The 26,045-nt window shown below is 44.0% G+C and overlaps 1 protein-coding gene across 1 annotated transcript in view; it reads left to right on the plus strand.

The window, feature by feature from the left end:
* The window catches only part of LOC308141401 (trinucleotide repeat-containing gene 6C protein-like), a 38,882-nt gene that overhangs the window by 5,046 nt on the left and 7,791 nt on the right, over nucleotides 1-26,045 (plus strand). Inside the window, 9 exon segments of the mRNA XM_080511555.1 lie at nucleotides 913-1,015; nucleotides 2,227-2,248; nucleotides 11,211-11,564; nucleotides 20,805-21,729; nucleotides 21,731-21,782; nucleotides 21,785-23,381; nucleotides 24,852-25,037; nucleotides 25,409-25,575; nucleotides 25,687-25,764. Of these exon segments, the coding sequence (XP_080367681.1) occupies nucleotides 953-1,015; nucleotides 2,227-2,248; nucleotides 11,211-11,564; nucleotides 20,805-21,729; nucleotides 21,731-21,782; nucleotides 21,785-23,381; nucleotides 24,852-25,037; nucleotides 25,409-25,575; nucleotides 25,687-25,764 (3,444 nt within the window). The 5' untranslated portion in view covers nucleotides 913-952.

Raw genomic sequence — 26,045 nt, forward strand, 5'->3', positions numbered from 1 at the left:
TGTCTTCACCTGACTGCTCACCAGGGCCTCGGGGAGCGCTTGTTGCCAGGCAATGGCACACATCGCTGTCGCCTGCAGCAGCATACGCTTGGCAGGAGAAAAAGATGATGCTTTATGTACTATTCCACATTTAAGGTTCAAGGAACTGGGTTCAAATGTATGTATTTTTCCAGGCTAGTTCCCCTGTCCTCAAGAACTTGGCTGCCGGCTTTCATTTATCTATTCATTTTTTCTGTGTAGGTTGGCTATAAAGTAGCTCCCTGCTGGATGAATTTGTATCTTGAAACAATGGGGCATTGTCAGCTGCTTTTCAGCCCGAGTGTGTGGCTGCTGTCAACAGGACTGGACGCTAAAGGTGACCGACGCCACCGGTAACGTTTAGCCACTTTGTCAACAGCGCGAAAAGTCAACTGTGATCCCGGATACAGTCATGAAACCGTGTTTTTATAATCTGCCCACACATAAGTTGTGTTGTGCAGACTAAAGCTTGGGTGTCATATCTCCAGGAGCCCCTGGACCTACAAGGCCTCTCTAATAGCTTCCAGAAGCGACCCCCCCCCCCCCCCAGCCAAAAAACCCCACAATAATAAAACATGCACTCTAACACAGTTTGCCCACTTAAAAAGATCAGTTTGTCAAGAAATAAGCTGCTGAGAAGTGAACTGACAAACACACCTACATTTTCCTGTCTGCTGGATGTGTTAGTGTTACACTTATGTGTCACAACTGCAGTCACTTAAACACTGATTTTCCCAGGAGAACAGAAATTGAACAGAGTGGCTAAATGAATGACAAATTATTCTTGCGAGTGTTCACCTACAGAACCAAAGTACTCCTCTCTTCAGTTTGCACTTGTGATTAAAAAAAAAACCCACTTTTTTCTCTCCATCTCTCTCTCTTTTCATGTCAAAGCTGTGAAAAGAAGCAAAAAACACAAGAAGAGAACCATTTGATGGAAGATAAGAAAAAGAAAAAACAGGAAGAGAAGAAAAAGAAAGAAGCTACTCAGAAAAAGGTAAGCCTGAGTGGATGCTTTCTTCACATTGGATCATCTCTTAGTTGTAAATAGATCTGCCTCTTTAAATCCAACATAATACAATATTTAAACTCCCAGTGTAGTACGTTGTTGCTCTGAGATATCCCATGATGCAGCTCTCCCTAATCCTTCCAGTTGTATGATCCAGAAAAACATGGCATTTCAACTATTATCTACTATTATGTATTTTAACAGTTATCATCTCACCACTGGAGGGATTTGGCATATTTACTTTTCACAACCATATTAGTTTATATTGAAAATTCGGAACGTACCAGAAAGCTTAGGAATAAGCACAGTGGCCACTGACCGACGAGATTCACCGAAAAATGAGCCGAAGCACTCACCGATTGCACAATGTTTAACAATTCTGAAAATATAAAATCATCAAAATAAATCCAGACATGCTGAAAGTAATCAGGATCTTGAAGTTTTGTCATTTTACTCACTCATTTCTGGCATTCTCTTGTTCAAATGGTTCATGTTTAAAAACAAGCAAAGTAATTAAGCAGTATTTGCTTGAATAAAATACAATTTTTTTTTTTTTTGGGGGGGTGGGTTCTGTTTTTCAATGTTATGCAGTGTCGCACCAGGCACAGCTCCACCGTATGCACAGGTGCTTTTGCTGCAGTTACATCAGACCGCACATTGAGCACAGGGGTTCGGTCCGGCGTTTATCAGGAAGCAGCTTTATGTTGTCGTCTTCCACTGCCTCCAACATGCAGCCCCCTTGCTTTTTGCTTCACTGGGTCATCAGCTTTAAGTGTTAGCTTAACATAGTCGCTCGCCATCCTTGGTGGTACCCTTGACCCTTTCTGTCTGTGCCGATGTGTGTGTTTGTGTGTGTGTTGCTGTGCGGGAGGAGCATTGCACTGCCTGTTTTAGTCTTTCTCTCTCTCTCTCTCTCTCTCTCTCTCTGTCTCTCTCTCCAGCTTCAAGTCCAGTAAACCCTTTCACCCCTGTCGAGCAGTACGAATGAACATAAAGCTTTTAGCATTTCAATACATTAACAAAACCAGCCCCCTGAACATTTTGTTCCAGTCCCCCTGGCTGGTGGCTCCAGTGCTGTTGTGCAACGTTCAAGTTAATTCAAAGCTTGGCAGCTTTAACATCACTTTTGTTAAATGCATGTTTATTGTGACATTTACAGTACTTCTATTGTTCATGTCCATATTTCTTTTTCTCTTTAGGCCACAGAACAGATAACCAAAGGTGAGTTGTGACTGCTTGTGTTTAGCTTATTGAGTTCTCGTAGTTTCCCCCACTAATGTGAAATACATTTGTCTAAAAGTGTACATCTGCTGTGCATTACAAAAAAAACCAAACCCCACAAAGATCCTCTGTGCAGGCTGAAAGATAGCTTGCTGTGATCTTTACAGTATTCTGTGGTGTTGTTAAACTGTGCATTGTCTGAATTGGATAGATTAATAACAGGATTGCTTTTTTAGCAACTTGAGTGTAGTATGGATGTGAAACATTAGCTTTTATTAAGGCAAAAAGATTTTTCGCTGAAAACATTCGCAGTAGCCAGGTGGTCCATGCTACCTGCGCCGACAAGGAAGTCAGGTGCCGGTACAGAATTAATAGGGAGCGTGGGGGATGATGCAGCATCTCCAAGGACCTCCCCACGGTCTCCTCGGGCATACCTGGGAGTGTAGAGGTGAGGAGGAATCACAGAGGAGCACAAAAACTGTGCAAAATGGCTAACAAACAAACAAACCTGGGCAAGTCATCTGCACTAAAAGCAGGCGAAAAGGTGCCTTCTGTAGTGAAACGCGGGCCATTGCTTGCAGGTGTTGATCTCCTGATCCGTAGCCCGGCAGCTGCAGATCACTGTTTACTCTGTCTGAAGTCAGTGACCCTGACGTCCAGAGAAAAGACTGTGGGAAGGCAGTGATGGACAGTCGGTTAGCACAGGAGCAGGTCTCTTTGTTGGAGGGAGCAAGCAGATGGGAGAAGGACTTAATGTCTCGTGAGATAGGCGGGGCAGAATCTGATTAGAACTTCTGGTGGACATAGGCCGCATATGGCCTAAATGGTTGCCGGAGAACGAATGCCCAATAATGAGTGTGTTTCCATTTGCGAGTTTGGTTTAGATTAGTAAACACAGGAAGCTAACTTGGGCTCTCATTTTTTTTTTTTTTTCTTTTTCGGGGGCGCATACAACTGTGAACTGTTGTCAGGGGTCAGCTTCTTGACCTCCACCCCTCTCCCTGCAGAATGAGTTAATGAGGCTGTAACATCACAGGCGTGTACCCGTTCACCTCTTCCTCTTCTCGCCCGAGCCGCCCTCAACCCCCGCAGCACCAGCGTGATCTGCGATCGCTGTGTTAATGTTTACTTTGTCCTTTACTTTCTTTGAGTTGACCTATAAATGCACACTTTTTGTTGCAGCAACTTAGCGTGGCCTCTGTAATTTGTCATCTGCCTTTAATGTCACATTATACAACTTTTTAACACATTGAATTTATTTGCAAGCCCCAGTAAACTTCTATTCATTTTGAGCGCTTGATTAAATAATGACAATCTGAAGCCTGCCTGAAAATAAGTTTTTTTTTTAATACCTTTGTGAAATGAGTGAAAGAAACAGCAAATAACAAACTGACTGAAACGTCCCATTTTTGACATATGTGATTATTTGACTAATCCTCCAGGAGTAGCAGATTGCCTATGATCCTAATGCAAGGTGTATTGGGAGCTAATTAGGAGAACAGGGCCAGTCCGGAGGATGAATAAATAGACATCCGTACACAAGAGATTTTCAGGAAGACCCCCAGCACCATAGTAACACTACACCACCTCCTGTCTGGTCTCGCAGAGAGGCCCACCCTGGGACCAGTGAAGTTGGAGGAAGGAGCAGAGGAAGAAGGTGGGCAGCCAGGAATGAGATGGAATGATATGCTGCGGTTATAGTTCTAGATGTGAAGAGCAGGGAGGTGACTGATGAAACTTGGCGCCTCGGGTCGATGCAAAGAACCTGGAAAGTAACGTGCGAGAGCAAAAGCAACAGACGGAGTCATGTGAAACTGTGAGAATGCACTCCGGTTTCCTGTTTGCAGGCACAGCTGAGGGGGCCCTTTGTAGGATATTTCTACTGGCCCATTTCTTTGACGCAGACACACACACACACACACACACACACACTCGCTGTGACAGGCAAACACTAGCACCATATTTACATTTTAGAACGCCGAACGTGCACTAATGCAGGTTTCGATCACAGAATGGCATATTTCAGGTTGAATAAAAACAGTCACTGATATGTTTGCTTGGTATCTCGGCGTGGTGGGAAAATTGGCTGATGGCTTCTGTTGCAGACTAAACAGCCGGTCTGCCTGGAAAGCAAAGTTTGTCTGTTAGCTTGATTCTTTTTTCGGGTGCAAAGCAAAACAAACCTACGACGGCGTTCCATGGTGCACATTATTATTTATATCATTTGAAGAAAAGTAAGACTTTGTCACAAAAATGAAGAACAGTAATGAGTGTCCTTCCTTCGTTCTGGAGGATAATTGGAGTTTCCGCCACTAACTAAGCTTCCCTCCCATTACTGTCCTAAAATATATTGTTTTACCCCACTATTTTATTTATCATTGTCATAGTTAATTCATAAGATAACATTCAGCCTGTCATGACAGCTTTGAACACCTGCTTCCCGTTCAGTCAAAAATACCAGATAGATGAGCGTAAGAGGAATAAGCGTTGCCTGCATCATAGCTACGAAACAGCAGAGGCCTTCTGCTGTCAACACGCTGCACCAGACTTCATTTCGAGGGGTTAATGAGCTATTGTGTTTCTATTCATGATGGACAGCCTTTATCCCTATCGAATGACAACATACCTGCACATCAAGGTGGCCATTTACACTGAGCAATAAAAGATAACATTATTATAAAAGTAGTGTCGTGACAGTAATTTCACAACTGATTAATTTGCCATTGCATATCGGCTTGATTATCCCCAGTGCTTTGTGATGAAGAGCAATACATTGCTGTCTAATCATTGGGGGAAATTTCCACTCGTGTGCTGGTTGTCATCGTTGTCGCCGCCTCTTCTGCACGCCTTTTTTTTTTTTCCCACGAGGCACAGTTTAAGTGGTTGCAGGGGCCATGATGGTGAACTACGTTTACAAGAAGCAGCAGCTGGATTAATCTGCTGTTGCACCCTAAAAAGTGCATGTGGGGTTACCGTCACAATGCATATTGTCACTTTCGTCGTTAGCGTTATGGTTACGCCAACTGACAGGTGCACCTGGTTCTCGCATATCTAAGGTCTACAGGAGGAGCAGTATAAACCACAAGTCAGCTTTTTGTTCATATGTGAAAGGTATTTATCATGAAACACCTGAGTATTTAGGATTGACAAATATTGTCTTTTATAAGACTCTGTAAGGTTGAAATATGTACCATGATGATCTTCAGCAAAACATTTCTGTTGAATGCACGGTTGGAAAATGTCTGCAGGATGAGTCATCAGACATTTGACACTGTTGTACAGTAAGAACAAAGGAGCAAATTTAGTTTGGTCAATTATTGATACATTTTGTGAGACATACGTTGGTTACAAACAAGAGATAAATTAACACTAAACCAATAAATACAAAATAAATTCACGTGGTGTCTAGTTTTTCCCCCCAAAAAATACCAAGTGGATTTTCAGGTTTGCAATAGGGAATCATGTTCTTCTGTCTCTTTCAGTAAATTCAGGAGCTGACTGTTAAGTGAGCTGCGATGTGTTGCAAAGAGCAAGTCTTTTGTTTTTGGGTGACCGTTCTGGACACGCTGAACATCCATCTCTCTGTAATGAATGCGAAAGTGGCATTTCCCCTTCAAACTAACTTCTCAGCTTCTTAGTTTCAGTGTGTAGTGAATATTGCATTCTGAATGGTTATTTGCAGTGGATTGTGTCAGCTGAGCAGGCGATGCACGGGTCAAGAGGACAGGACGTTCTTCCCTTTCACACTCCACTTGCTCTAAATCATAACAGACAGTGGAATCTGGTCTGCCAGTAGCACAAAACGCCAAGGACGGAGAAGTGACGAGTCCGCGGAAACTGCTTGGCTCCTTCCTTCACCTGTCTTCCCAATACAAGGCCAACCTTCCTCAACCCGTGAAGCTCCTCCAGATTGAGAATCGGCATAGACGGAAGCACTTATTAAAAATCCGGAGTGACTGTCGAGGGCGAGAGTCACCACTGTTGCCTTACAGTGTATTAAATCACTCAGGTGTGTGATTGTGTTGCACCATTCAGATATCTAGTTATCATTTGATTAATTCTGTGACCTATATAGCTTTCACTTCTCTGCACTGTGCCTTCAGACATTAACTGCTTTTAAATAGCATTTTCTCTCTATGTAGAATGTGGTGCGGGGAGGGGTTTCCCTCTTAACTACCGTGTCGTATTTATTCACTACTAATTAAACCCTTTAATCTTCTCTCTTGTGAGGCTCACTGCTCGCATTTTAAAGCCCACAGGAGGAATGAGAGGGAGACCCCTAAGACATGCCTCTCTTTCTCTGCTCGGGATGTGCGTAGACTATTTTGGCTACATTTTATTGAACATCTGATAAGGATTTAGTGATGTTCTCATTCCTTTCTTTTTGCCTCAGTTAAAGTGGTTCGGCTGTGATAGTTTAACAGGACATGCAGCAAAACCGTGCACTTAAAATGCAATGAGATGGCAGGCGTGCGAGAGAATTTCTGAAAAAGGAATAGGCATGGTCAATGCATCTAATTATTATGGTTTAGTGTTTGTGAAAGCTTTCAGTATGTCTTTTGCCTTAACTCGTGTGATTGAAGTCTCACATAGCTAAACATGTTTCATCAACATGTTTTTAGCCAAGAAAACAAAACAAGGTATACCTACTTGTAGAAATTATTATATCCCAAAAAGTTGCGTTGAAACACATTGCCAATGTTGGACACAATAAAAATATTGAATATTGTGTATGTATATATATATATATATACAAAATCAATAGCTACTCGATCTACATGAAGAAAATGACTTGGTGTCATTTTGTACGCTGTCATCACTGCTTATATATGAAGTATATTTTATTTTCACGCTCATGTGGCCCATTTTTAGCTTTCACCCATGAGAAAGGACTGACTGTCTGCATTCCTCCATCCTCTCCTTTCCTTTCACCCATCTCTTTGATATCGCCCCACACCCCCCCAAACCACAAAATCTAGGACCCAAACAGTCAGGCAAGCATGCTATCATCTTTTCTCTCGGAAAATTAAAAGCCCTTTTAAGGTGGAAAATGGCTTGCCTACCTCTGCACGGAGCACACACAGCCCCAAGGCCAAGGTTTGATGTGCATCTTTGATGAACTGGGAATTCTCCTGTGCAACAGCCCAGCTGAGGACTGTGTTTTTGCAAATAGGCTGCCAGGGAGAATGACTCTGATCTGGTTTTACTCTGCTTCACTTTTTTTTTTCTTTTTCTTTTTTCTATGAAGCACAGCCTTGTGAGACACATGCTCAATAAGCCACACCTGCCAGAAGCTTTTTTTTTTTTTTTTTTTTTTTCTTTTCTCCATTTGCTCCTGATGGCTTTCCTGAGCCACGCACACGTTTAGAGTTTCATGATCCACCCAGAAGCACAACAATGATAAGTCGGGTATTAATAGTGTTGGTCAAACATGCCGGACTCGTGTCGTTTTTTTTTTTTTTTTTTTTTCACCCAGAGCAGCCTGACGTACTATGAGCAAAATGCTCTTCTAATTGTAAGAGGATTTGGACTCGAGCGGGTTTCAGACAGTGAGACTGGGGCGCACAAGGGGGTGGAGACTTTCTTTGCATGCACACTCTATTCTCTTCATCACCTACCCTGCGTGCTTTGCCTCGTTCCCTTCCTCTCGTTCGTCGGCTCACTCCGGCTCCCTCTCCCTCCCCGTCTCCTCGTTTCTTTCCTCTTATTGGCTGACAGAGCAGCTTGCTATCTTCCCCCTTCCCCCAGCTTCCAGAAAAATCGACGTCACACGTCAGTCCCAACTGTGTAACGCTCGTCTCCGTAACTATGATTATACATTGTGGCGCGACAGCAAAATCTTCGCTTTTTTTTCTTTTTTTAAAGAGGAAATTACCACTTAAAATCAGCAGGGAGAATTGGCCGAGATTTATTGTGTCCATCTGCCGCCCTCAATACAGTAATGATGACAAGAGGATAATAGTAGATCACTGGAAGGAGAGAGGGAGGGGGGGGGGGGGGGGGGGGCGCAGGAAAGTAGGGAGGAATGAAGCACAAGACCAGAGAGGAAATAGAGCAGATGTAGAGAAATCTGATGAGAGGCAACTCCTGCACTAGAGCCCCCCCCTCCCTCCCTAGTTGCTGAGCTGCAGGGAGAGGGAGACACGGGGGGCAAATCTGAGTGAAACTGGATCACACCAGGAAAGCAGTGGTTGTCACCCATGGATTAGCGATGGTACTGTGACCAAAAATTGCATCACGCACACCCCCATGTACTCTTACACAGGCAGTCCCGACAGACACAAACAAACACAGTGAAACCAGCAAAGGAAGTACTATGTTGTGATCGGTGAGCCAACATGCCTGTTGGTATTTACAAGACTGTAAGGCTGCATAGTCCATGACACCATCTTGCCCTCTCCCCTCAGTGTGGGCCTCTCGGCATTACATAACTCTTTGTTTTCGTGTGTGACGGGCTGGCCGCATGTGTGCGGGTTATCCGCTGCTTCGGTGCACACACTTGGGATGGCAGCCAATGGCGAAGCGCTGCTCTTTATAACTCGTTTAGGCCACACAAAGATTGTCTTTCTCTTTCGGTTGCTGGTTTTACAAGACCACCATCCTGCCCCCCCCCCCCCCACACACACACACAAAACCTCCCCCCAAGCAAGAACTAAAATACCATTTTGCCGCCCCCCCCCCCCCCCCAAACTGATCATTCTGTTTGACTGAGGTGTCCCCCAGCATTTTACTTCTACATTCAGCTGCTGTAAATCAGCCACTTTAATTCTACACTCTGCAGGTCACAGTAAACTGCGAACATGTTTGTTTGTGTGTGTCAGTGTGTGTGTGTTTGCGATTGTTTATCTCTGTTGGCCCTGTGATGGATGAGCGACGTGCTATTTGGCCAAAAGCAGCTGGGATAAGCTATAGTTTTCATGGACGGATTAACTGAGGAGGAAGGCTGTTTGACAACATGTTGGAAGGTATCGCTTGAATTCATGAGCATACGGGGATTTATTCCCTTGGTTTTTGCCGCTCTCCTTAGATTCTTCAGCGTCATACTGAGGTCGACGTCATTTTTAACGTGTTCAGTCTCACTGCTCTCATAGTTTTGTGTTTAGCCACAATGGGCAGCTAATAGTTTTATGTTAATCTTTCACCACTAATCCCAGATCAGACTTGTGATTTGCTTGTCAGGACTGCTACATGCCGCCACCAGAGTTTAGTCTTGCTTCGCCTTGCCAAATCATTGTTTACCATCTTTTGGGTCCTATTAGATTTGTTCAAACTCCATCACACCAGGAATATTCACCGTTGACAGCTACCGTGTAAGCATAGCAGAGCATTTAAAAACAAAAGATGACATGTAAGAAGAGATGAAAGATATTGTAACGGCACACCTGATATTGTAAAATTCACTGTGTGTAACAAATATCACTTCAAAAGATATGTCCCAGTAGTCTTTAATTTTATAATCTGACTATGTTTGACACATAAGGAAATGATTTGTTGATGATACCAACCTTGTATGCTGGTTTACATTACTAAAATGAATGAAATCAAATTATGTGATTTCTTCTTTTACATTCGCATCTTTGTGCCACATAATCAGAAGCATGATTTTAAAACTAAAATATTGTGCAATTTCGGGAAAAACGTCTTGCAAATAATTGAAAAATTACTGATTTGCAAATGTTTACAGAAGAAATATCATCTATGTTGATCTGAAGGGTAAACGTGTGACAATAGCGTACAAACCTAATGAGCAGAAAAGGAAAAACGTGTGTTCATATGTCCTTTGTGCTCATATGTGGCTATGTGGCAGTGTTAATGTTATTTAGATAAATGGTGCTTTTGCAACAGTACATTACAAGACATGTTGTGGCATAACATAAATATAATGCTAAGAAATGCATTTATCAGACAGTTAATGTGCAATTTATTACTTGTCGGAGTAATAATGAGCTGAAACCATACTAAACAATTCCAACCGCTTCAAAATCACCAAAGAACTTGACAACTCATTGTAAGTTTATGAATGAGTCTTTCACTGTCGCTGCTGAGCTGAAACATTCCAAAGTGATAGCATACAAGATGAGACGATAGGAAAAGGCTGGAAAGAGCTGAAAGAGAGATTCCCACTCTGTTGCTACGGGTTACCAGAGCTAGCGGGACATTAGCACTTGGCTTGAGAAGCAGCGCGAGCAGTTATTAACTAACAGCTTTAGTGTTGCACTAAGAGGTGATCATTTCAGGGGCCATAACCTGCCACAAAGCATGAACAGCTTATGTTGATGGGGCTGAACACTCCTTACTGCACCATTCTGATGGAAACAATAGCCCACAATAATGCAGCAGCTCGGGCTGAGTCCATTATCTGCCGCTTTACCCCTTCATCACTTCCAATTCAGCATTATCACCATGGTCGACCGTGAGAGAGTTGTGTGTCTTGGCCACCCCTGAAGGCAATTTTTTATTTTATTTTTTTTAATTTTTTTATAACAGTGCCACCATGAGATTATTACAGCCCTCTGGTGTTCCAACGGCTGCAGCCTTGTGTTTAGACTGACCACTGCCGAGAACCATAGTTCAAGCACCCGGGAGACACGGCACATCTTGTGTTTTTATAGTCGTCTCCTCGTTTGCCTTTCTGAATTTAACATCATGGTCCACTACCAAAAGTGGCTACGGCTTCGAAAAGAAGCAGTGGAGGAAATACTCGACCACAGCAGCTTTCCAGTAAAGACTTTTGCTAAACTAGTGATTATTTGTGTGCGCCGGTAGTAACAAATGAATCTGTATTTACCACTACATCTGTTGGTTTTTATAATGATGGATATATATTTTTAACTAATCATACAGCATTTCTGGGGTGTATTATGCACACAACAACTCTGCTTTTTCCTAATCCTCCGTTACCTCCTTGCATTTCTGCTTTTTCCTCATCACCCCCCCCCCCTCCACCCTATCCACTCTGCAGTGCCAGACTCTGCCAAGCTCGACCCCACCCCTCCTCTTCCCCCCGTCAACCCCAGCGCAACCCCATCTGTACCCCCAAGCAGTGGAAATGGCAAGCGCCCCCCCTCCGGAGGTCAGCCACAGACAGCACAGCAGCCTCAGACTCCGCTCCAGCAGCGCTACCCGCCCAGAGAGGTGCCCCCTCGCTTCCGCCAACAGGAGCACAAGCAGCTGCTAAAGAGGGGCCAGCCTCTGCCCTCCGGGACCCTGCCTGTCATCACCACGGGACGTCCCGCCACTACTGAACCTGCAGCAGCAGTAGCCATACACTCCTCTCCCTCCTGCTCCTCATCCTCCACAGCCAGCTTGCCCACAGGTCAGCCTGGACACTTTGTTGGCAACTCGCATTATCGCTTGTTTCCTTTCTTTGTGGTCTTCGTGTCCAAAGAATCAGCCGTTTCTTTGGATACGAGAGTTGTTCGTCTGTCACATATAGATACGTGACCTCACTGTAGCTTCTGAATGGTTTTTCAAGTGGAACTTCTACAACCGCAACACAATCCACTCGACTGTATGATGAGTCTGTCAGTGTTATTGATCATTCAAGCAAATGATAAAGGATTTTTTCCATTGTTGGTATTTCATCCCAAGGAAAAAGTGGATTGCACTCTCAATATTCACAATCAATGTCTAGTACAAACATTTCAATGACGTATTGATAAGGAGTTAAACAGTCGTTCTTTTTGCAGATACATTTTCTGTGTTTGAGCTAAGGTTTAGGTGTTTTCTCTAGCATTCTTCTTTTGCATGCTGAAACTGGAACACCATGAGAAAACCCAGACACAAGGAGAACATGCAAACTCCAAACCAGTTCCAAACATGAGCTCATACACATTCCTGTTTTTGAATGATCTTCTGTGAAGCTTTGCCTCCACTCACCTAGTTTCTCCTAAGCATTATTTATAACATCTACAGTGCCTTTTCAACTGTATGTTACATTCACATTCTATCAACTTGGTTACAGAGTGTATGTCATCAGGACATACTAATTGACTTGCCGCACATGTGTCAAAGACTGGTTTGGGTTTGCATGAACTGTTATTTATTATTCTTAAAGCATATATTTATCTACTCGTTGTTTGTGTGGTGCTTTGATTGTAATTTTGTTGGGGTATACCTGTGGCGCAGTACAAAAGCCCCTGGATCGCAGGTGCTTCTCGCTGTTGTTTGTTTTCTCTCTGCATGGCTGGGAATTGGAAACGGGGATGGAGGAATACTGGGGTGGAGGATTGAGAGTAAACACAGCTGGCTATCTTTCCATGTGTGTTTTCCTTCCCGCGGCGATGGCGATAAACCAGACTCTTATGCGTTTTTAAGTGTCGACGGTCTCCCATTTCCTAATAAAGTATCATCTGTGCTTTGAAGATGATGGTGTTTCAGGGCACTTGGCACTTTCGCATGGCGTGTGAATAGAAACTCGTTTTAGTGGTGTGTTTGAGCGTCGTCCAACCCCTACGATGTCCGTTTGGAAGTGGTTTCATAACCATGGTGATGTGACGTTTGTCCCGTCTTCACTCTTCCTTCTTCCTCCACCTCCACCTCATCGTCGTCATCATCATCCCGCGACTCTTTGTTGACCGTTGCCGACCAGCACTTCGGCGTTTCCTGTTTTTGGAGGAGGAGCAACAAGGAGCTCGCTCGTTGGCTGGCCGCCCCTGTGGGGCTGACCTGGCATAGATAGAAAGACTGAGCGAGAGAAAAGGAAAGAAAGAAATGGAGAGAGAGAGAGAGAGAGAGAGAGCAAGCATGGCAGAGGTCCAGTTCTGTGGGCTGAAGTGACTCATGGCTTACGGTAAAAGCTGCTACTTCTCTCCGCCCCTCTTTGGCAGAGCAGCTTGACTCTGCTTCTGCTCTCCGTGCATCTTTGAACCAACTGATTACATTAGGACAGATGTACTGGAGGACCCTCCAGACTGAAGGGCAGATAGCAGTACGGTGGGAGGGTTTCCTTTCCTATATGCAATCAGACACTACGTACTGAATGCAACAAATCGGAGATGTACAAAAAAGTTGTGCACAACTCCCCACTCTGTTGCCCTTTCTCTTTCTTTCTGTGACTTATTCCCGGTCTTACTTTTAAGACTTAACACCGTTTGTGGAAAATTAAAAAAAAAAAGCAAATAAAGCACCGCTATTTTTAACACACCTTCATCAATCACGTGTTCCACTCAGCGTTGATTGCTGAGAGAATGAACGCCTCTTTCTACTTGCACGGCTTGTTGATAGCTTAACAGTAGAAGCACACTAGTGGTATTCATCGCCTTTCCTTCCCCCTCTCCTCTCCGTCCGCCAACTCCATCTTACCTCTCCCCGTATTTCATTACGCAGTCACATGTGGGCTCTCTGGAAAAGCCGACACTGATAATCGTGTTCTGTGTGCACGTCCTTACAGTCTGTATACATGTGCATGTGTGTAAATATAAACATTCCTCTGCAGTTTTAGCTTCTGCGTCCCTGCACGACTTAACACACACAGCGTTATTCTACTGTGAGAGGCATGTTCACACCGGAGCACTGGTGCTTTTAAAAGGTCACAGATTAAAGCAAAAGGTCAGGTTCCTTGATAATAATGATGTGAAATTATGTAGCATCTTATTCAAATGATAGATTACAACAAAACAAAAGACATATGCAAGCACAACATTCATTGACCTGTTTAATCTGACTGTCAATGAATGGAACATTTAATTTGGATTTCTAATGTGACATAACTCAATGGTGGTCAGAGTTTGATTTTCCAAAGGAGAGTCTTGCAAGTATACAACTTGACATTGCCTACAATAGAATCAAGTCTGAGTGAAAACATTTCGCTGCACTAAACAAACAAAAGAATTCCAAAATTCTGAGAATCTCAAATGTTTTGTGGTGTCTGATAACCTGAATAACTCATTCAGCACCATCTGAGAGGCATTCGTTCAGATTGTTGGTCATATTGTACTTTGTCTATTTTGGAGCGGTGTACAGGGATGCTATAGAATCTAAGGCATTTGAAATTTGAGTGATTTGTGAGATATCTTTTAGGGTAGTTCTGAACATTGTTCATCAGTAACAGACAAGCTTAAAGATTCTTAAAACTTGAGAAGTCTAATGCCAACAGCAACATTTTAAACATGACATTTTTGAAAATACCTTTAAATATAGTGACGTTACATTATCGTCATATAACCATCCTGTAGTAGACGGGAGTCATCATCCAACAATGTAAACATGTTTTGTCAAGTGATAGAACGATGCAACCGAGAGAAAGTGCGAGACTTGATCTGCTCTTCAAGTCTGCTGATGATGCTGTAGAAGAGCCTTGGGAATCCCCTCAAAGAGGACTGGGATGTCTTGTGATGTGATTAAACATCAGCTCTCTGTTAACCACACCACAAATGTTCAGCGCTCACTCTCTCTCTCTCTTTTTTTTTCTTCCCACTTTGCTCTGTGCCCGTGCTCCTTTGCCTTTTTCTGCTGCGTTCGTCTGTGGCGCACGTGTTCTCCTCCATCTCCACCTCCGCTATACCAAAAACCAACACTCGCACATATTCTCTTTGGCCCCAGGGCGGCCAGGGCTCGTCAGGCTGCACATACTATATGCACGTCTGTCAATCTTCCTATTATTATAGCCTTCAATGTTGCCTTTTGCTTGGCTAACAATCCATATCCCGGGGTCCTTTCATGTAGCGGAGGCATGAGAAAGCAGGCTATTTTAAGACTGGCACGCAGAAGGAAGCCCTTGACCTGGTTTATCCTTTGGAGGAGGAGGAGAAAGAGGATACTGACAGGCAAACATGACAGCCAGATGTCTTAGTTGTCTTACTTTAAAAAAAAAAAAAAAAAAAACACATTTAGTCCCTGTTATTCTTACTCCCCTGGGATAGTGTTTTGGTAACAATCTGTTTACCACAAAGCAGTTGCAACCGAAGCGTCAGTTTGTGACAAGGATTCTCCAAGTATGTGTACAATCTCTTTCATCATGCCACCAGTGTTTGAGCCAAGATAAGAAAGTTCAGGAGACTGTCTGTTTATGTTTTGCCTGGAACCTATCCAAGCAGCACTGAGAAATAATTGTTACTTTGCTGCTTCTGTCTTTTGTTGATGGCATCTGGAAGTGTGTCCCCTTTCACTTTGTCTTGTCATGAAGTGTGCAGCACGACGTAATGCCTCGTGACCATTCTTCACTCAGACTCTTGAAGAACTATAACATAAAGATGCTGTGGTATCACAGAGGATCTTCAATTCACACACACATTTACTGTTCCTTGAGGAAGTGTGGGTGTTTGAAAACGCCTGTTGTAGTACCTTTTTATATGCAATTGTATGACCAAGAAAAAAAATTTATTCTAACACAACTACAATTTTTAGATTTTTCCAAATCAACTAAAATGATTGCACCGCACGCCGTAACCAGATAAGATCATCTAAATAAATGTCAGATGAGGGCTTGAGTCCAGAGTGCTACATTTGTTTTTGTTTACTGTCCAGAATAGCAAAGAACAGATTAAAATCTGCATATTTGACAGTCCTCTTTAGAATGATTGAAAAGGTTTTATCTGCAAACACATTTCATAAGTTGCTGTTGCAGTAAGGTTGCACAATAAACTAAAATGTCAATCAAAGTTTCATTTCTAAACTGAGAATTCCCACACAAAAAATACAAGGCCAGGCTTTGAATAACTGACATTTACTTCCGTGATTTTCCTTTGCATGACAGCACACAGAAGATACGTATATTACTTCCAGCACAAGAAAGTTAACTTGGCTTCTTTGCTTATGTTGTTGACCGGTCGTAAAGTACATCATCTTGCATATATATTGCATTTTCAGTACCTCAGCCTGAGTTGCATTGTAAATAATAGCTAAAGTAAAACCACTTGCATATAATAGGCAGATGTAACCATTAAGTTTTTGTGTTGCTGCTATAATGTTATGCGCCATTACAACACATAAAACACAGCATCTGTGATCCTTAAACACAGAGGTACTACATTCCTGAATTATGTTTTTTTTTGTGAGTGTGTGTGTGTGCATTTTAGCATCTTTCAGAAAACTCGTTCATCTGGCTGGCAGCATGCATTGTCAGCTCTGTACCATCCAGTCTGTCTGCCCCTTGGGGACTTCATTAAGCCCGGATCAGTACAGCTGAGGCCCACACAGCCCTCCTAGATTATTTCCTCCTCCCATCTCTCAACATCCATCTCTGTCCCTCACGCCCTATCTAATATTTTCTGCTATTTTCAATCCTCCTGATCCTTGTTAAACCACGTTTGCCCTTACAGCATCCTTCCATGCGTTGTACCCAATGACCCTATAAAGTTTTCGAGCGTTGAAACTATAGGCATAAAATTGACAAGATTATCGGATAACACAGTTCGACAAAAATGGCGTTTTGTCTGTGGTAAAACACATTTGATACAAATAAATATATCCATGCTTGTGTATTGTCACCAAGTTTGCAAACTGTTATTACAATGTTACTGTCATCTTTAGTCCCTCCTGGGCTAAGATAAAGTTTTGTTATGAATACCTAATTTTCCCGCATTTTAAAATGTTGACAAATTCTGAAACTTCCTGTCCTGAAGTCATTGCAGAAATGATTTCAATTGGCAACATATCTAGCTGGATGGTTGCATTATGGAGAATTGCTCTCATCTGTAGACAAAACAGTGAGGTGCTGAAGGAACTCAACTATTTCTCCAAATATTGAGCTGTAGTTGTATTCCAGTACTTTTTTTTTTTTTCAAGATTGTGGTAGATCACAAACAAAAGATCACTCTGGACAACTAGATGTCCAGCCTAAACTGCAACTTTTTGCCATTTCTCATAATTTCCACCAATAGAAATTCCAAAAACCACACCATATGTTTTTGATCAGATTTGCTTCATAACCAAAGTTGTTCAAATTTTCCCAAAAAGGTTCGGAGATCTTCTGGGCACTTCTTACCATATAAGCAAAATACATTGGCAGACGATTCTCCACATCATCTTACTATATGAAAAGAAGCCGAAACATCCTGGTTAAAGGCTGTAATCTTACTCTGGTGACATCATTTGCAATCAGAGTCTGTGCAGTTGTGACAGAGCAAGGGAGCTGAGGAAATGACTTCCTGCCCCAATACCCGGCTGACCCACTTGCGATTGACTACTTTGGTCAACCACAGCATCACATCCTGTCTTTTTTTGTTGTTGTTTTTTTTACATTAAATCACATAAAACCAAACGGCGTCTTTCAGGCCAGCTGAGATATTACAGGCCCCACTGTACTGACCTTTTCACCCCTACCAGTCACCTGATGGCAAGTGACTAAAAGCAGACTAGCAAAGGACTCGTCAACCATCTTTAGAAATGTTTTTCTCACTGCTCCATCTTGGTTTTACTATGATGAGAACTACCCAAATGAGGCAAATCATCTGTGGGAAACAGTTGTTGGTTAGTTGATGGTTAGATTAGATGTTTTAGTGTGAATCATGGTTTGTTCCCCCCCCCCCCCCCCCCCCCCCTCTCTTGTAAACCAGAAGCCAGCAGCAGCCATTGAAAATGTTTTGGTTTCACTTTTTATCCAGACAATCGGTCTCAATCAATGGCGAACTGACTGCACATTTCTGAAAAAAACATTTTGTGCTCTCGTTCTTCAAACTGAATATCATATCATTGTACCCTGCAACAAAACGTGTTGTTGACATGCATGCCCCACGTTTTGTCTTTATTCATGGCATTCATTATTAAATATTAGATACTTTAAGAAAGGGATTTTGTCAGATTGTAGTTTCCAGAAAGTTACGCAACTCTCTGTTTGGTTGTGTGTGCCAGGTGTGAGGACGTTTTAAGTGTGCATAGTAGTGTCGGTGTTTGTACTGTTTGTGCGTTTCTGCACAAAGACTTGGTAGCTATGACCTCACCATTTGTTAGGGCCTCGCAGGAGAGAGGCACGGGGGGCCGGACCTCTGCCATAAAGGGACTCTGTTCTCTACAAAACATTGACTTGTTGTATTGTTGTGTGGGCACAAGGATCATTTGTAAACAATAGCCACATTGATCCTGGCTGCTAAGCTCCGTGCCCTTCCTATCTTTCTCTTTTAATGCTCTCTATCTCATGGATACCTTCTACCCTCGTGCAAGTGCCTTCCTTGTGGATGCTGTGGGATGTTTTGTACCAGATTACCAATCTGTAATCACGCGATGTGAGCGGATCTATACAAGTGTCCTCGCCACCCCATGAAGTGGCAGATTTCTGTCTAAAGCTCTGCGCCGCTGATTATTGAATTCCCATAGCAGTAATGCATTCAGACTAAAACTGGCGTGTGTATTTGTGTGTGATCTGCTTATATAGCTGTTCATACATCAACGTGTGAGAAAATGAGGATTTCGGTGCTCGTGAGGGTGCAATGGGTTGTGTGAGGTTATGCTTGCTCTCTCTTTCCTGCAAATGCTATTCAAAACGCTTTCCATTGTGGGCGGCAGTGCTAATTGCAGATGGAGCTAAATATTTAGTGACAGTTTTGACAGGCTGGAAAATGTAGCAGGGGGCTGCGAGGGGCTCAGACCAGTCTCCCTATTGTTTTGTTTTACCTCGTGCCTCGTGAGTGCATAATGAAAGTCTCTGGTCTCCCCTGTTTTTTTTTGTTTTTTTTCTCCGAACACTCCCATCCCCTCCCCCCACCAGCCTTGTTTCAGTGCTTTTGCAGAGAGGGAGAATATCCTCCGTCAGGATAGGAATAGAGCGTGATATAAATAAAACCAGAGGGAGGCAATAGATAGAAGAGGAGAGACCCAGCCAAAGCTGTGTTTGGTGGGAGGGACAGAGCATGAGGGGTGAGGAAGGAAGGGAGGAGGGAAGGGGGGGTGGGGGGGGGGTTGTCTCATGCCGCGCAAGAGCTGTGCAACTTCTTGGCAGCATTTCAGAAATGAGCCTCAGAAGCTTGGCGAGCCGAGCAGACATATTGAAACAAGGATGGTCGCTGCGTTGCACAAAATCTAGCTCTTTACAGGATGGTCGGGAGGCACCTCTCCACAGGTATTTCATTGCTGTGTAGCGCATCTCCACCTCCTTATTCTGTCTCATTTTTTTCCCCCTCATCTCTGTCTCTTCTGCATTGTTTTGGCTTTTAGTACTTGCGCACTATTTGGATGATCACTTTCAAATATTAAAGCCGCAGCGGCAGTGCATTACAGGGAAGGGCACTGAATTGTTACGTTTCGTGTGTTTATTACTCTTGAGCAAAGCGTGCATGCAGCGATTACAGAGGTACTAACTGACAGTAGATTGGAGCCTCTTTGGCTCGAGTTCAGGACTGAGAAAATGGCGGTCCTGCACTTCTCAGTGGAGTGACGCGACCAAACGACAGTGCTGTGTGTATCAGAAACACAGTGCCCTCTTTTTTTTCTCCTCTGCTCTCTCACTACGTCCTCTGTCCTCCTGCTTCAGTTAAATGAACAGACGAAAGCTTTAAAACGGGGTAGTACACCGACACTGTCGCTCTCCTGGTGCAGTTGTGGCACTACGCACATGCAAACTACGCATGCATGTGAGGTCGTGTGTAAACAACAACAACTACAGCATGAGGTGCCGCAGGAATTGGGCAGCGGTGTCAGGTGGACCAGTGCTGCGGTTATGATCTCGACTTAATTTATGTCTACATCACTAATGGGCACTTTGAAATTCCAGAAGAGACACTGGTAACTGTATAGCTCAAAGAGAAGCTGAAACATTACATTATGTTGACAGAGCGATTGTACGGGCAGATGAAGGTTGACGCGTTGATTTAAAAAAAAAAAAAAAAAAAAAAAAAAGGGGCGGGGGGGCATCCCGTGGCTCAGAGAGGACGACTGAACCATTGTGCATTGTGTTGATTGAAGGTCATAACTACAGTGCATAGTGGGTCATGATTTAAAAGTGACTCGGCATCAAGGTTCCTTTTTTTTTTTTTTTTTTTTCTTTGAGTTTCACAAATACTTCCTCTGGCACATTACTTAATTTACAATACACTTCAAATTAGTGAACAATAGTTACATTTATGACCTAAAAATGCAATTTGGGATATTCATTTATTATTTGGTGATAATAAATGAATTTAAAAGTACATATTCGAAACATGTTTGTGTTGCGTTGTCCTAACAATTGCAGCTAATAACCATTTGATGTAAATTTAAGATATGTCCGCAATTTGGAGGCTCAAGTTCGCGCTTTAGCTTACAGATGTATTCACTCACTATTACAGTGTAATAGTATATTGTTAAAACCCTTCTTATTTTCATTATAGAGGGAATTGGATAGCAAAAAATGTAAATTGATAGTTAGGTTGTCATAAATGTTATCTTCTACTTAAAGCTTGTTCTGATATTATATTGATAAATCACCTCTCTGTGATCATTTCCAGTGTGAGTGGTGTGTATTTTCAATATTGAACCATTTTATGAAGTCTGTGTACACAAGAGACGACATCTTATATGTTGCCATGGTATTTCAGCCTTATTAAGCTTATGTGGGTGGGATGACGTACAAAATTTGTGCGCTCTCTGATGAGTTCTGTTTGCTCATGCTCATACAGCTTTTATTTCTTTTCTTGCCTTACAGAACTGCCCCCACAGAGTGGCCAGGGGCTCCAGTATGATAATCCCCTCTGGGGACATCTGCCAGCCAACAGAAGTGCCACAAGTGCTGTATCTTCCACAAATCTCAGTGGCTGGGATCAACTGATCATTGACCAGAAGGACACAGAGGCTTGGCCTTCTATTACCCTCAGCCAGAGCCAGGCCTCTCCAGGAGGATGCCCTTTGGACACTGACTCTGGTCGCTTGGCCAGCAGCAGCAGCAGTACTAGCAGTAGTTGTAGTACAGTGAGTATGGCTACGGGAGCCAATAGCCAGACAGGCCACTTCCCTGCCAACCACCTTAGCAGCAAAGCCAACAGTGGGCCTGGCCCTGCCAATCATACTGGAACCAGCATGCTCTCAAGCCAGGTTGCATCTAATCGCAGCTGGGGCTCTGGGCCTGGACCCTCCCATTGCCCCCCTCAGTCCTCAGTGGGGAGTGAAGGGAAAGGTGACAGTGCGGTGGGAGGAGGAGGCAGCAGAGGCTGGGGTTCTTCTTCATCATCCTCCACCACCAACTTTAACTTGAACCTAAACCCTAATGCCAACCCGTCTGCCTGGCCCATGTTGGGGCATGATGCGGGTGGCACAGGGGGAGGCAGCTCAGGGGGAGCCAACACCATTTCACCTCCTCAACCTATACCCAACCTCTGTAATCCACCTGGCCCCCCACCAGCCCCGACCAGCACCTGTACCGGAGCCAACACTAACAGCAACTCCTCGGGAATTGGCAGCGCCTGGGGCACTATAATGGCTTCTGATACATCAGAGCTACACCCCTCCCCATCCACGAATGTGTCTTTCAGTTCAGAACCTCAGAACCTTAAAACTGATGGACCAAATCACACTAATAAGCAGGAACCTCCAAGCCCCATCCGCAACATGCCTGGCTGGGGTAATTCACCTGTGGGGTGAATTACCCCAGCCAGGCATGTGCGGATGGGGCCTTGGAGGTTCCTGCTTATTAGTGTGATTTGGGTCCATAACAGTGGCAACTCGAAGGCAACTTCATCTAAAGAGGCACCTGGCTGGGACTCTGGCTGGGGACATGGAGGAGGTGGAGCGGGAAACTCAGGAGGCTGGGGTGAACAGTCCGGTGGTGGAGACTGGGGTAAGCAGCACACTGAAGAAGCCCAGGGAAGCTGGGACGCACCCAGCTCTCCCCCTCAAGACTCACAAACTAGTCCTTGGAACAGAGCTGTGAGCACAGCAGCTGCTAGTGAAGGGAGCAGTGACAGTATGGAAGGACATCCCCAGGGAAGAGACCAGTCATCCAGAGATAATCCAGCTCCTTTGTTGCCTGCACAGGACCTGGACCCCAGAGTGCTGTGCAACACTGGTTGGGGACAGACCCCTGTTCGCCAGCACACCTCCTGGGACATGGACGATACTAAACACCAGAATGAAGGAGGCACTGAATCATGGGGTTCTGGCCCTACCACTCCAAGCGATGCCCAGGCTCCGTCCAACAGTAACACGGGCCCGACTCAAAGGACTGATTCTGGGAGCAAAAATGATGTGCCTGGTTCTCAGGGAGCCTCAGGCTGGGGTGGAAACATGGCTACCACCAATCAGCCCAGCCCTGGCTGGGGAGAGCCAACGAACAACATGAAGCCCACAGGTGGCCCAGGTGGTCCAGGTGGTCCAGGTGGCCCAGGTGGTCCAGGTGGTCCAGGTGGCTGGGGGAACTCTCCAGCAGCTGGGCCTACTTCCACCAATATACCCAAAAATGGAGGCCAGTCCTGGGGGGAGGATAAATCGACGAGTTGGGAAGATTCTCACGTCAAGTCAACATCCCAGGGCTGGGGAGAGCGACCCAAGACATCTCACAACTGGGGCAACAGCGGAGGAAGCAATAATACAGGGGACTGGCGAGAACCAGAGGAGAGCAAAAAGAGCCCCACTAACCCTGCATGGGAGGGAGGAGAACAAGGGGGCTGGAAGGAAAACCCACGAGGCTGGGGGATGTCTTCTTCAGGATCTGGCATGTCTGGAGCTGGAGGAAATGGGGGATGGGGAGAATCAGCACCCCAGCGTCCCAGCGGCCCTCCTCAAGGATGGGGAGGCAAGCCTCAGGATGGGACCAGTGGTAATAGTGGATCAGGGAGCATGGGCTCTTGGGGTGGCTCAGGCTCAGTAAAGCAAGCTGCGGGCTGGAGTGGTGGTAAAAAAGAATCCTCAGCAGACCCAACAGGTTGGGAAGAGCCCTCCCCTCCCTCAATCCGCCGCAAGATGGAGATAGATGATGGAACTTCCGCTTGGGGTGACCCTGGTACCTATAACAAGTCAGTTAATTTGTGGGACAGGAACAATCCGGGGATGTCCCAAGCAAAAATTACCACTAGCGGCAATAATCCCCCAAGTTCCAATAACAACCACTCCCACTCCCACTCCCACTCCCACTCTCACTCTCACAATCACCCTTATCATGGGCCACCTGCACCTTTACAGAACCATAGCCAAAATACCCAAAACCCAGGGCCCCCCAGTGGCCCTATGGATCCTACTGTGCAACACCCGTCTGGGCCATCGCACAACAGAGGTTCCTTGATAGCTAAAGGTAAGACAACATCATGCTTTGAACCTTCTATTAATAATTCACAATGACCAAGCTCATTGGTATATACAAAAACAATCCCCCAAAAAATTTATAATTTAAATAGGTTCCTTTTAGTTCATTAAATGTTGTCAAAGTAAATTATTGTTTTTCTGTGATTCTGTGATTTCTTTTCTCTTTTTATGCTACTCAAAGTAAAGGTGTCAAACATGAAAGCTGGTTGGGTAGTTTGTGCAGTGCACTATTAGAGTCCAAGCTGTTGATCCACTTAAAGGTAAAATCTTGACCTAGTTCGCTCACTTTGGATTTACATCTAATCAACTCTAAATCAGTCAGGCAAGTGCCAGCCTTATCCTTCCTAGGGTCTCCTCACATTTAACAACACCAGATACTTGTAACCCTGGCAACCCCACATGGGCACCCAAAGGAAGCACGAGCATGCTATTTACAAAGTGCTTGTGAAAATACTGATTCACCACAAACTGTTTGAAACGAATCGGAAGTGAGTGATTATATGGGAGCCACCATCTGTCAGTAGTTGAAGGATGGAGGTGGAGCAGTCTCCCCCACCACTAACATGGGGGCAGATGCCCCCTGCTGTCCTGCACTTGACCTTGCACGCCATTTCCACTTGATAGAGCACAACCTGATAGCAGACTATTATGCTAGCTATTGAAAACGTAATAGGCTAAAAGCCAATCGGAGTAACCATAATTTATTCATATGCACTAAAGCAAGAAAGACATGGGAAAGTTGGTGTGTCCCATTGTGTGCGGTTTAAATCAGGATAACTCTTTAGCCCAGCCATACCAGGAGGATGAATGTTAGCTATAATTTTGGAGCAGCCTTTTGGACTTGACCTTTCCCTGGTGAGAGAGCTAAGCTGAGCCTGGCACTGTCACAGCCCTAGAGACTGCACTGTGTGTCTCGTGCCAAAAGGGATTGGACTGCGCCAAATCTTAAATGGGCATCTCCTCCCTCTATCAACTGTCCTGCTAAGCCAGGCACAGGATTTTGCCTCCCCACATGGTTAGCACTTCACACTTCAAAACAGGAGGATAAATGGGGTCTTCTTGTTAATGAGAGACTTGTTGTGGACATAAAAGGCCATCAACTAATCTGAAGTGATATAGATACTGCAAAACTACACAAACCAAGCAACTCTTTGTAGACCTGTCTTCTTCTGGACATCATTGTGTATGGACTAAAAATAGATAAAATAGTCTCAAGATGTCATTATAACTATGTTTTAAACATTTGTCATCTGGTTTTGTAGGACAATACAAAGTTAAATCAGTCAAGCACAACAAATCAGTTTGTCAAGTAGCATTATGCTTTATAGAAGCTTTTTAAATCTCAAAGTAAGATTTTGAATTCATAGCTTGCCATTGTATGTGAAGCTCATTTGTTTGATATTTGGTTATGTGAAGTGAGCTTTTGTTCAACAAACCGTTGTCCTTGTATGTCCTCCAGGTTGGGGAGAGATACCCAGCTCCCACACGAAACCAGACAGCACTTGGGGGGAACCTGCACCTTCTCCGGTCAGCGTAGATAACGGCACGTCTGCCTGGGGAAAACCTACCGGGAGCTGGGGAGAAAACAGCCCAGACAATTATGGAAGGGGCAACCCACCAATGACATCTGCACCATGCAAACCTGGTAAATAGCATCGTCTTGTACATTCAATATTGTATATCACTTTCAGTAACAATGACACCAGAGACAAAGTTCTCTCACTTTCTTGTGTCGAGTCAAATCGAGGACATCAATATGGCTTAAGGGAAACAAGAGACTAGTGCTTCTTCTTCTTTTTTCTTTTTTCTTTTTTTTTAAACAAAAATCTAGACTGACCCCTGGTGGTTGCTTTGTTACATAGTGATCAGATTTATCTTACTCGGTTCAGTCTTCTTCTGGAGCATTTTTCATAATTGGATTTAAGGCACCCTCTGAAATACTCATATTTTCCATTATATTGGAATTATTTAAAACTAAAAAGTGTACATGTGTCTTTCTCCCACTGTGTTTTTCAGCCCCCAAACCTATGCAAGACGGATGGGGAGGTGGAGGTGAAGAGCTCAGCATGTCAGGCAGTCAGTGGGATGCAGAGGAGGGAGACATGTGGAACAGCACTGCCTCCCAGGAGAGCAACTCTTCCTGTAACTCATGGGGAAATGCATCCAAAAAGGGCCCGCAGAAGGTGTGCAGCAGGACTGTTTACACATTAAACAGTCCCTTACTCTTTTATTTGAGTCATTTAGTAAGATTTTATTAAATTATCCTCATTATATGGTGCAATCCTCTTCATCAGGGGAAGATCCCAGGGAAGCAGGAGGATGCCTGGATCATGAACCGTCTCATCAAGCAGCTGACAGACATGGGCTTCCCTGTGAGTTCAACTGCCAATAATAAATACATGTTGTACAAACTATGAACTACTCCAGGCCTCTCAGTGGATTTAACAGAGTGCACAAATGTACCAGTTTTTCAATGTTGACACATTGTACTTCTGTGATTGATATTTTCTATAATTCGCTTCACGTTTTGTAAATCAAGTAATAATAAATCAAAATGTAATAACATGCAAATTAACAATTTGAGCTTTTTGTCTTTTTAGATCTTTCTGTTCTAAAACTCAAACTCCATTTTTAGAATAACTTCAAAAAAATT

This window comes from Blennius ocellaris (assembly GCF_963422515.1).
Source record: "Blennius ocellaris genome assembly, chromosome: 16".
NCBI classification, from domain to species: Eukaryota; Metazoa; Chordata; class Actinopteri; order Blenniiformes; family Blenniidae; genus Blennius; species Blennius ocellaris.